The sequence below is a fragment of the Poecilia latipinna genome, unplaced genomic scaffold (assembly GCF_001443285.1).
Source record: "Poecilia latipinna isolate Pla-1442-1.1 unplaced genomic scaffold, P_latipinna-1.0 Scaffold2009, whole genome shotgun sequence".
NCBI classification, from domain to species: Eukaryota; Metazoa; Chordata; class Actinopteri; order Cyprinodontiformes; family Poeciliidae; genus Poecilia; species Poecilia latipinna.
In genome coordinates, this window is record NW_015114625.1 from 49,526 (window position 1) to 61,658 (window position 12,133).

At 40.1% G+C, this 12,133-nt stretch overlaps 1 protein-coding gene across 1 annotated transcript; it reads left to right on the forward strand.

Annotated features, from left to right (window-relative positions):
- The first annotated feature begins 6,190 nt into the window (after positions 1–6,190).
- On the forward strand, positions 6,191–10,774 carry LOC106935724 (vimentin A2). Its single transcript, XM_015016347.1, has 9 exons — positions 6,191–6,825; positions 7,054–7,114; positions 8,433–8,528; positions 8,755–8,919; positions 9,482–9,607; positions 9,708–9,928; positions 10,053–10,096; positions 10,175–10,260; positions 10,341–10,774. The coding sequence occupies exons 1-9, from the start codon at positions 6,299–6,301 to the stop codon at positions 10,380–10,382; spliced, it is 1,368 nt and encodes a 455-aa protein (XP_014871833.1). The 5' UTR covers positions 6,191–6,298; the 3' UTR covers positions 10,383–10,774.
- Positions 10,775–12,133: the final 1,359 nt, after the last annotated feature.

Here is a 12,133-nt window from a genome sequence, read left to right on the forward strand (position 1 = left end):
AGCCATTGGTAGGATTTCCTCATATCAGCCACTTCAGTTATATGTCGGTGGTACATCCCATGTAGGGGCTTGTCCTCCCATGATGGTTCCTCCAGCACCACTTTGATAACATTTAACTCTTTTGAAGCAAATAACTATGTATAGCATGTGACACTGACTTAGCCTTGGGCTCTGCTTGTTCCTGGAATCAGATTACTCAAATCCTCCCAACTGTGGATGATTTGCTTCCATCCTTTGATTAACACCATCAATAACCATTTTCATTCTCCACATTATTTTTGGGATTGAAACATCTTTAACTTTGACAAAGTTCATCTTTTTGAATTTGTCATCTCAGAATACTCTACAAAGTTCAGCCAAACAGCTTGTTCTTGTATTTTGGTTGCATAAATAATTTACTGGGTCTAATGAGTTTGATTATGAAACTCATGTGTTCTTGAATTTTGATGTTGGCACAGCTTTCATAGAGAGGTTTCTTCTCGCCTTCCAGGCAGAATCAAGTCAATCAGATATTTTTTAAAAATTCATGCAATGAAAACTGATTTCAATCTAAAATAAAATCACTTTTTCATATATCTGCCTATGTAATCACAGGTGAATACCTGTTAAAGTTTTAAAAATGAACTTAATTAATTACAGAAGCTGTATATGCATCAGGATGCAACAACTCAAAGCCTGAAAACCACATAGGCTTTTAATATTTTATTTTAATTTTCGTGACAATGACTTGGTAAACATGAGTTCTTCATTATGTAAATGTGTTCAGTTAATCAACAGTCCCTCACAGGTTGGTTCATATAAGATAAGAAATAATCAGAGTTTTATATTTTCACATTCTTTTTGTTTTATTTCCTCAGTACATGTAAATGAGGAGAGACTGAAGGTCCTCTGCGGCTGTCAGTGGCACTGATGCCATTTTGAAGTTAACAGGATTCAGACCGGACAGTTTGATGTGATTTGGTCTGGCAGGTTGATTTAAAATATGTGCAACCAGAGGGTCTTATCCTTGAAATAAGCATAACTGGATGAGGACACGGAAAATGGTCTGTGGAAATTCAATGTTGTGTATTCAACAAGTTGCACCAAGCAACTTTAACAGTATTTAAAGGAAAAAACCCATAAAATGCTTTTCTGGTGCATGTACAGGAAGTGTTTCCTCGCCCAGTCTTTGACTCAATCACTCACTGGAAGCAACCTATCCGCACACAGTGAGACAAAGAAAGAGGGATACAAATGGAGAGGTATCCTGAAAGTGACCTTTCAGAATATTTTCCAAATGTTTGGCCAGTTACCATGGAGATCAGGAAAAAGAGTCCTTGCTGTTTAAGTCCTCTTTTGTTGCTACAGCCCAAAGCTGCCTCGTTAAGCTTCAACTCCCAAAATGACTGCATGTCCCCACTCGCTGACAGGAATGGCAGAAAACCAACTAAAAGTTCAATCATGATAGAAATTATTTGTGTAAATGTGGTTTAAAGACACATTTTAGACAGTTAGCTGGTTAATGTGGTGGCAAAAAAAATGCAAGATATAGCAAGAATATTTGCTAGATAATCAAAAAGTCAATATTATACCTATTAAACGATCATAACATAGCAATGTGTTCACAGCTATGATTGTGAGCACTGCTGCTTTTATGAAAGAAGTCACACATGCAATAATTAACAAAATGATGAATTTTAAAGAAATACTAATTTACAATAAGAAATCTTACTTTATTTACAATTACAACTTTTTCTGTTTAGTCCTGGCTGCAGAATTTAGGCTCCTGATGGAAATAAAGCTGAACACCCCAAAACATTAGCGTTCATTGTCCAGGTTTTCAAATATCACTTCGCACACGGACTTAATAAGACTTCTGAGAGGCTCTGGAGGAGAATTACAGGTTTTCTTTATCCTCCTTTAATTACTTCAGTCTTCCCTTTGTGCAATGATGGTGACCCATCACGGTGCAAGACTCTCACCTCTAAATCTGCACTGTCATGACAACAGAAAGGCTTGCCCATTTATCACAGCAAAAGAAAGACAAAATGTCAAATTAACTGAACAACAGACGAACACAAATAAATAAGATCTGCACATTTATCCTTGAACATGTTATGCATTTTCTGTGTGTGTATGTCAACAGTGTTATCTAGCTCTATCTAGCTTAACCTGTGACAAAGTTGAAAACAATCGCTATGGCTAGTGGAAGTTCTCGGCGGTGACTCACCATCATGAGAGGCGAAACAAAGCTGGGCTTTTTGCTGCCTGGTGCCTGAGGTTTTAAGATGATGACACCCAGAAACAATCTGTTACCCTCCACACCCCACTGACTGACTCTAAAGTCTCTGGGCTCATTCAGTTGTTGTTTAAGCGTCACTTTTTTTTCTTTTATTTTATCAACTCTTGGAATTTACCAGCGTCTGCAATTCTTCACAATATAAACTATTAGAACCAAATAATAAATTCCCAGCATTGCCAAGAATGAAAGCTATTTAGCCAGAGTTGTGACACCAGCAAATAGAGGGCTGTAGACAATGAACATGAGCTGCTGGCCGCATTCTGCCGCAGCATTTAGGTGACAGATCAGCAATACACAATCCCCGCTCTGTCTGCGACAATCCCAGCTGCTGCTGTTTCTGTGGCCGAGTGGGAAATAGGAGGCTCATCATGAGCCTGAGAGCTGGGAATTTCTATTGCCCCCCCCCATCCGTGACCGTGTGACTGTTTTTAATGTGAACTTCCCCAGCAAGTGCTGAAAATGAGCTCCACTGTTTACCATCGAGGTCATTTTGTGTGAACCATCAAGCATAGAGCCAGCCTCCAGGGGTTTATCCTTTTTGTCACTTCTGTTGTCTTTGTCTTCAAATTATTCACAATTTACAACAAATTGTGAATAACAATACAAAAGGTCTGAGACAGAGGACTGTAAAAGGGCATAAAATATGAGGGATGTTTTGACTGCCAAGGTAATAATACTATACAGTAAAATAAAAATTCTTTGCGTTCATCTTGCATTGTTTAAAAAAGTCTCAAAAGTATCAATAAAAACTATTTTCCCCTATTTTGCAAAGTATTACACTGGAAATAGAAAACATAGAAATATGCTTTATTGTCCCCCACAGTGGGAAAATTCTGGTGCAACAGCTTCAAAGTGACAGGCAATTGAAGCATGAAGATTCACACAAAGACAAAAAAATATAACCTATATAAAAATAAAAATAAAAATAAAAACAAAAGGTGGCAATAAAAACTCTGTAAACAGCAGAGAAAAGCAAGTAGAATAGGTTTTTTATGAAAAAAGGTGAAGAGTGATGGGTATAGTAGTACCTGCTTAGAGGAAAGATCTACAATAATTCTCCCTTTTGCTCCTAGGATGCAGTAGTCTGTTACTGAAAGGAATGCTGCAGGTGAGCGACAACTTCATGCACTGGAGGGAGAAATTTCCCCACAGCGATGTTATTTATCCACATTTCTTCTAATTTGTCTTCCACCACCGGCACTGTGTAAAGGAAGCATGCTAGCTCAACATTAGCTTCCCTGAATAGCAACATAGCGAAAAAGTGACATTTTTTGCAATTTGACCACTTTGTGAGATCTTTTCCTTGCCCACAGCTCTTTGCAACAAAAGGTGTGGATTTGTTTTTATGTATGTTGTTGTGTACATGATGTTACTTTTTTATTATACCTAGTGACAGGGATCTCGTGACAATTTACATCAATAGATTTTAATGCTCCTCAAGCAGTGGTTTCACAGAAATAGACATGGATTTATATCTTCAAATCATTTTAAGGAAATGACTTGTTCCTACATTTCTTGCATGTGGAAATTAGTGGTTTTGCGTCTGACTTGCCGTAATTTTTGATGTGGCTAACAAGCTACTTAGCCAGACCATTAGTTAGTTGACAATGGTTGCCATGTTGATGCCTTCTCAATATAACAAACTTTCCAACTATAAAACAAACTAAAACATCAATCCAAATAACTGCTGACACAGAGAATACTCTTGATCGAGAACAGGACATAAAATTTGTGAATGGATGTTTTCCTTAAAACTACAAACTTGCATTTGAATTGTGACATATTGGAGCTCCCATTCAGTATTTCAGATGATCTAAGAATGTTATCTAAGACAAGAACCAACAGTAATTCCCAGTCCCACAGTCTGCTCTTTTTAATATCATACTCTTTCCTCTGGTCTCTCGGGTCAAAGCAGATCTCTGTTTATCTTTCTGCTGCCAGTCAGACCTCAAAGACAGCATGCCAACCTAAAATCCCTGCAGCCACCCACATCCCCAGGGTGAAGTCTCTTTGTGCATTCAGAGTGCTTCAGAAAACAAATATCACTAATCTAAACTAAACTGAACAGGAGCTTCTGTCTGAGATTTTCTCCTCCTGGTTTCCATGGAGAACCTTAAACCGAGTCGCATCAGGGATTTAAAAGTGTAGAGTGTCCCTGGCTCAGCTCTTCTGCTCTGTGTCTCTCAGAATCACTGAATCTCTGCGAGTCAGCGGGACTGCACTGGCAGCTCTGTTTGCTGAGATGGGACTCAGACAGAAACACAGGAATGAAAAGCTTCTGGGAATAACTGACTTAAATGATAAATATTTATTATCTATTGCTGAATAAAGAGACAGCAAAAAACCGAAACTGCGTACGACCCTGCTAGCAGATCCTGATGAGAAACCAGTTTCCCCTCGGTTTTGAGATTATATGAAAACATTATATTCTTTAAATAAGTACAGAAGCTGACAGTTTTCCACTCTTTACAATATCTTGCTTCTCCATCTAGAAGTCCCCCACATCACAACTAAACTAATTCATAACGCCACAAAGAGAGACTTTATGCACTTACTTGCTGATAGCGACTTTTACATGGCTGCTTGATATTTTAAGTCTTATGACACCATAAAAGTCCCCAACAACTTTTAAGAGAGTTAGCAAAAAAAAACATAAAACTCAACTAATGTGCCAACGTCTTGAGTTAAGTAAATATTTATATACCTCTATTGTACTGTATCACATTATTTTTCATTTCATTTGAAATGTTTTGTTTTGCAGGAATAGTTTACAACAGAAATCATCTCAAGGCACTTTGGCCAGATCTGTTATTTACTTCCTAGTTCTGATCATTATTACTTTTCTCCAGTTGTGAATAATCACTGTGGTTGACTGGAATCACAAAGCATTAAGAAATCTCTGTCTTCTTGAGATCTTATGCTCAATCTTATGTTGTCATACGAGCAATTTCTTGATTCTGAATATCTGCCAGTAATCAGGAACAAGTATGCCAAAAATAAGTTGATCACAAGTTGTGGTTAATCACAGTTTATTCTTAACCTTTGTCCCTATCAGACTAGCAATTAGATTTAGCATCCAGGAAAAACTAGTCCAGATTTTGGATTTGTTTGATTTTTTTTTTTCTTTTTTAAGTCAGAGTCTGGATCTTGGAGGGATTTCACATCCCAGTTGAGCATTTTTCCAGCTATTAGTTGGAGTGTTAGTGGGATTTTCCAATTGTGTAGCTAACCATTAGCCATACAAGCTCGTAGTAACATTATATTTATCTTCATTTCATGCTTTAGTAGAGGAACAGTTACACCCTTGATTTATTGGTAGACAGTCAGTACATATTTATACCTGCAACTTCCAAGGCAGAATCTCCTTGTTGTTTATGAATCTTGCACTGGTGCACTACTTTTCTCCTACACAATTTTCCATTAATATACAATTTATTTGTGAATTACCTTTGTGGCTTACTCTTCTTGTTTTGACATTTGTTTTCTGGAGGACTGTCAACAGTTTTCTACATGGTTGGGTAGGCCATGATATGATCATAATATTACATGTCTGTGTTGAAAATAATTTTCATTGGTCCTATTTATTGGCCAAATTTTCTTTATATTTTATCAGCCTTTAAAAAAAAAAAAAAACAAACAAAAAAAAAACATTTCAGTTAAGTTTAACTTACCTTACTGAAACAAGCTGATTTAACGTTTCTATAATATTCACATTTATTTAGATGCACCTGTATAACAATTTGGCTTTAATTCTGTAAGGAAAAAAAAAAAAAAAACATCTAATACTGGATTTTTATGAGCTCTGAAGGGACATGCTGGTGTGCTTTCTCAACTTTGATTGGATCATCAACGTGTCGCTCAAGTCCCCGTTAAGTAATTTGCATAAGGAGGGGACTATAAATAAGTAATATGTCAGGGAACGCCTTTCCAGACGCAGTCCGCTGATGCACCAGGGGTTGCAGCAAACTGCGACCACTCTGCTCTGCTTGCTGATAGTTTGAAGAAGACAGCAGTGGGATGTCCTACAGAGTAGCTCCGCATTCTTCCTACAAGAAGATGTTTGGCGGGGAGCGTAACGCGACCAGGAGCAGCTACTCCAGCCGCCACTTCTCCAGCCCGCTGCGCTCCTCTCGGGCGTCCTTCGGGCTCTCCTCCGCTCCGACCATTTACTCTGCCAAGACCCAGAGGCTCCGGAGCAGCGCGGCCATGCCCCGACTGGCCTCCGAGAACCTGGACTTCTCCCTGTCCGACGCCATCAACAGCGAGTTCATCACGAACCGCACCAACGAGAAGGCGCAGATGCAGTCTCTCAACGACCGCTTCGCCAGCTACATCGAGAAGGTGCGCTTCTTGGAGCAGCAGAACAAGATCCTGCTGGCCGAGCTGGAGCAGCTGCGGGGCAAAGGCACGTCCCGGGTCGGGGATCTGTACGAGGACGAGATGCGGGAGCTGCGGTGCCAGGTGGACCAGCTCACCAACGAGAAGGCTCGGGTGGAGGTGCACCGGGATAACCTGGCCGACGACATTGGCAGGCTGAGAGACAAGTAGGAGGCGTGGCACTTCTTCTTCTTCTTCTTCTTCTTCTTTTTTTCTTCATCTTTGCCTCTATAAAATGAAGATTTTGCAGCACAGAGAATTTTAACTGTATATTACAAATGTATCTAAGGCTGCATTTTAATTCCATTTTAATGTGTATAGACATGCAAGAAATGCAAAGAAAGCCAGTAGGCCACAAAATATGAAATATTGTTTCGCTGTCTGTTGTTTTGCAGGTTGCAGGATGAACTTTCCCAGCGGGAGGAAGCAGAAGCCAATATGCAGAGCTTTAGACAGGTGATCCACTGTTGAAATCATATATTAGTATTTAAGTTTTTGGAACGAAGAGATGGGACACTTGTCAGTCCTCAGAAGTAAAAGACGATGATTCCTGGGTCTTCCACTGCCCCACCTTTCCAACTTTCCCTATTAAATGAAGCTTAAAACCCTAAAAACAGATCATAACCAGATCTTTCTCCTTTTTTAGTAATTTCTGAGCTCTCATGTTTTTCATGTATCTGCAGAGACAGTAATGCTCTCCACTGTTGGCGCAACAACAGATTTTAGCCATGGTTCACAGACCGAGACAAAAGGCCAAGTTTTGGCTGTTGTGTTAAGTCAGGCCTGCGACGACAAGAGAGATTTTTTTTTTAAAAGTCTGACGGGTTGCAGCAAATGAGCTGGACACTGCAGCACAAAAACAGTGTGGATAAAATGTGGTTATCAGAGCGAGAGGACAAGCCACCATGTGACCTGGCTGTCTCGTTCCTGGGAGAGCCTCAGCTCAAAAGAATGTCTCTTGTTTTTGGTGTTGTCAGAGATCGTTCCCTGTTCTGAGTCATGTGAATAAATTCATAGGACAGCCACTGGGCATAAAAGGTAACATAAAAAAAAAGCACCATACACCATCAATATTTCAAGATGCAATATTTTAACCTTGTGTGTGTGAATGGCAGGAAGGAAGTGCCAGCAGCCTGCCTCGGCGGCACACAGACAACAATGCGTGGCCCGCGGCCGGCTCCTGCTCAGTCAGGCAGACAGTCACTCCACCAGCCTTGGGCTTGTTTGGGAAACCCTGCTGAATAGTTCACTTTGTTTGTGGAATTAGCACCGGGGCAAATCTGCTTCATTCGCTGATACCCCAATTACAAGCCTGCCAATGCCCCAACAAAGCAATGCTGCAGGACAGAATGAACATTTTCTGGACCAGGAGGGTTTTAAACATTTAGTTTACGCAAAATAGATTGCTATGTGCAGTTGTTTTAAATGGAAAGCATGCAGTTCATTTATTTAATGCAGCCGATTACTGAATACTGCTTTGCTGGAACAAAAATTTAAACAAAGCAAGAAGAAAGTTTAAAAAGAAAAAAAACATCTGTATCTAACTAGTTGATGAGATGAAAGACCCTTATACTAATGAGTTCATCAGACCAATTCGCCCATTCAGTTAAAATCAACTGAAGGCAAAGTTGATTTCTGCATGCTGTGTTTGCAACATTTGTGAGTTCTCTTTGCAACTTAAATGCATTTTTTAAAAATATGTCAGCAAATCCATTATGCATAATGCATGTCACCTTTCCAAGTCACCTTATTAAGACTCAGTGTTGTGGTGCAGGATGTGGACAATGCTGCCCTTGCCAGACTGGACCTGGAGCGGAAGGTTGAGTCGCTCCGGGAGGAAATTAACTTCCTCAAGAAGCTGCATGATGAGGTAAGCATTCCTGTTTTGTTTTTTTTTGTTGTTTGTTTTTTCTGCAGGCAAAGCGGAAACGCGCTGCTGTACTTTGCACGTGTAACTGCCTGCTGTATTAAAGGCAGCGCTTGGGAAAGCCAAATCATTGGAAATATGTGTTAATCTGTTCAGACTGGTAGAATTTAGATCCAAATAGCTTTTCCCAAACAAACAGGCAAAATTAAAAGAAACTGTTGTGTGGCAGGAAATGCTGGAGCTACAAAACCAAATCCAGCAGCAGCAGCATGTGCAGGTGGACATGGAGGTGGCCAAGCCAGACCTGACAGCAGCTCTGAGGGACGTCCGTCTGCAATACGAGAACCTGGCCTCTAAAAACATCCAGGAGTCAGAGGATTGGTACAAATCCAAGGTGAGGGCCGATGAAATGGAAGTATTGGCCAATTCAGTTCAACTTAATATTTTTTTCTTTATTCAGGCCAATTTTCAACAAATGTCACCTTAACCCTTTCATGCATTGTAGTCACTACAGTGGACAGCTGTCTAAAAGCCATTTTCTTGTGCTTCTTGTGGATTTTTATGTTATAAATGCACACAGACCACTGAAGTGGACACTAATGCATCTAATGGTTCTTTATCTGCATGGAACAGCAGATATAGACAATGAATGGGGGTTGGGTGGATTTTTTACTGTAAATTCCCATTCTACATAACATAAACCTGACTAAATGAGGGACTCAAACAGGGATTGGTTCCTATTTCATAAAACAAATTTATTTCAAATCCTTTACAGTCGCTAAATTGCTCCAGCCTCTTTCATCTCCACATTTCATAATTTACACTCTACCTACTATATCCTTTAGTTTCTGACTCATCATGTATTGAGTAGTTGATTTTTTCTCTGTTGTGTCCTTCAGAATGTCTGACTCGCCTTTTTTTTCTTTCTTTTTTTTTTGTGCCCCTGCGATTTTAAGTTTGCTGACCTCACCGAAGCTGCAGCTCGGAATAATGAAGCCCTGAGATTAGCCAAGCAGGAGGCCAACGACTACAGGCGTCAAGTTCAGGCACTAACCTGTGAGGTGGATGCCCTCAAAGGAACTGTGAGTCTGCAGTTTCAGGCTGTCTTGAAAACAACTATTTATTCAACACTTATTTTTTACTTTTTTGTCACTGTTTTTTTTTTTTTTTTTTTTTTTTCAAAAAAAGGCCTTGGGGCGCCAGATGAGGGAAATGGAAGAGAACTTTGGCCTGGAGAACAGTGGCTACCAGGACACCATCAGCCGCCTGGAGGTGGACATTCACAACATGAAGGATGAGATGGCCCGTCACCTCCGAGAGTACCAGGACCTTCTCAATGTCAAGATGGCCTTGGACATTGAGATCGCTACCTATAGAAAACTGCTGGAGGGAGAGGAGAGCCGGTAACAACATGTCTTAGAAATGTTTAGCTGGGTGTATGAAAGAAGTATGAGCCTTCATTTCATTGATAAAAGATGTTACTTTGTTTAAAAAAAAAATGGTGGGGTTTTTCCTCTTTCTTGGCAGGATCTCCACCCCGTTGCCAAACTTCTCTTCTCTAAATCTCAGAGGTAAAGTTGGTGTTTACATTCATTTCACCAATATTAGCTTTTTATTTCATTAATAGATGTTACTATTTATTTCCTTAGATGGATTGGCTGATTCAAAATCTCATTTTGAAACATCAACAACAAAGAAAGTTCTCATCAAGACCATTGAGACCAGGGATGGTCAGGTATGGCATGCTCTAAGTGATCTAAAGTCAGTTTCTTGACAGATTTTAGATTTTCTTTTATTTTTGTTTGGTTTTTTTAGGTGATCAATGAGTCAACCCAGAATCACGAGGACATGGACTAATAGCGTCTTTGTCCATGTCAAACAAGCAACACAAGCAATAAGAGGAAAACAACATTTCACTGGAGCTACATGCAAGAAAATAAATCTATGACACAAACAGAAAACAGCTTTGAAAAGTGCCTTTATGTGTGAAGATCCAGTGAGCCTGTTCTAGCTGACAGACTGTTATGCTTTTTTGTTTGGCTGAGAGTGCTTAAGTCACATTTGTCTTGACATAGTTATGAAAATCAGCACACATTTAGCATAGCAATTTTTTTCCGAGGTCGGCAAAAGACTTTTCTTTGTAACCAAAGTAGTGTTTGATCAACAAAGCATGAACCACAACAAATCTGTATGCTGAAGAAGTCACGATTACCTGTTTGCAGCAATAAACTATGAAGACTATAACTCAAGCAGTGTGGACGAGTGTTTGTTTGAAGGTATTTCACTTTCTCAGAGGGTTCCCTTCAAATAGGTTCACGGCTGTGTTCTCATTTTAATAAAAAGTTGTGATATATCCCAGCAGACGTTCATAAAGCAATAACATCACCAACTGAGCTTTCCAAGAGTATTAAAATCACAGTATCCTGAGTTTGAAATATAAAAAATAAGCTATCTAGAAGTCTACAAGTGAGCTTTGCTGCCATCTGTCGGCCAAAGACGGATCATTACAGTTACTTTGCATTTCTATTCAGCGCATTTCTTTTCAGCAGGTTGAACCAACTAAAAGGTTCTGTCATTTTTTTTACTTTGTTCTTTGATACATTTTGTTGTTTTATTGTGTCCAGACCTCGTGAACATTGACTGAGGTAGGTAAAAAGTAGGACCATGTCCAACAAAGTTTAAACATTTTCCATGATCATGATCTCACCTCAGTATTTCCCCTCTTTAATTCGGAATTGTTGGGTCCTCCTCCTATTTTAATAATCCTGGAAACTTGTCGGCGGCTAATTAATGTCGCTTGTTTTCACCTGTTTGTCCCGGGAGATCGGTGTGTTTGTCGACAGAGCAACTTTCTCCATGTGACGTGTCTGCCGGAGGAAAGGAAAACAGGCAGAGCAACAAACGGTTTCCGCTAAAACTCCGACGTCTTGTCCGTTCTGTTGCTTGTTGCTTTTTGGCACCCACGTTTCTCAACAGATATTTGACATGGGTCAAATATCTGAACCGTGACGAAGGTGGACTTTTCGGGGTTTTGTTTTTCTTTACGATTTTGAGTAGTGTTGAGGAAAATGAAAGGCGAACTCAAGGGAACTGGTTAAAAGAAAGTCTTTGCTAAAAAAAAATTTAAAAAGAAGCTTGTTTTGTGATGGGTTCGGTGACTTCTGCTCTGACCAGGACGAGGAACGCGTTGGTGAAAGTAGGTTCCCAGCCGGAGAACCACGACCCGGAGAGGAGCCGGTCCGCTCCGGAGTCGGACCGGCCCAGGAAGAGGAGTAAAGGCTTCAACGTGCCGGGCCAGACGGGTCGGCAGAGCTCCCGCCAGTCGCTGTCCGAGGTGCTGAGCAGACAAGACTCCGACGGAGCCAAACAAAGTTCAAGGAAAAAGCCTGCTGAGGTTCAACAGAGCGGTGAGTTCATGAGCTGGAAAACAAACGCAGCTTCCTGTTTATGGTTTAATGGTATTTATTTTACAGTCTTTTCAAACGGAGATCTTTTCAAATACATGAACAAAAAGGCATTTATGTGTTTGAAGTTCAAACTTGTTTGTGCATAAATATTGATGGCGTTCATAATGAATAAAATATTTGGGGTCCTGTGTTGCATCTCTA

Coding starts and splice junctions, on each gene's coding strand:
- LOC106935724 (XM_015016347.1), top strand. CDS start 6,299: ATGTCCTACAGAGTAGCTCCGCATTCTTCCTACAAGAAGATGTTTGGC. Junction 6,826..7,053: donor ATTGGCAGGCTGAGAGACAA/GTAGGAGGCGTG, acceptor GTTGTTTTGCAG/GTTGCAGGATGAACTTTCCC. Junction 9,608..9,707: donor TGGATGCCCTCAAAGGAACT/GTGAGTCTGCAG, acceptor TTTTTTTTTCAA/AAAAAGGCCTTGGGGCGCCA.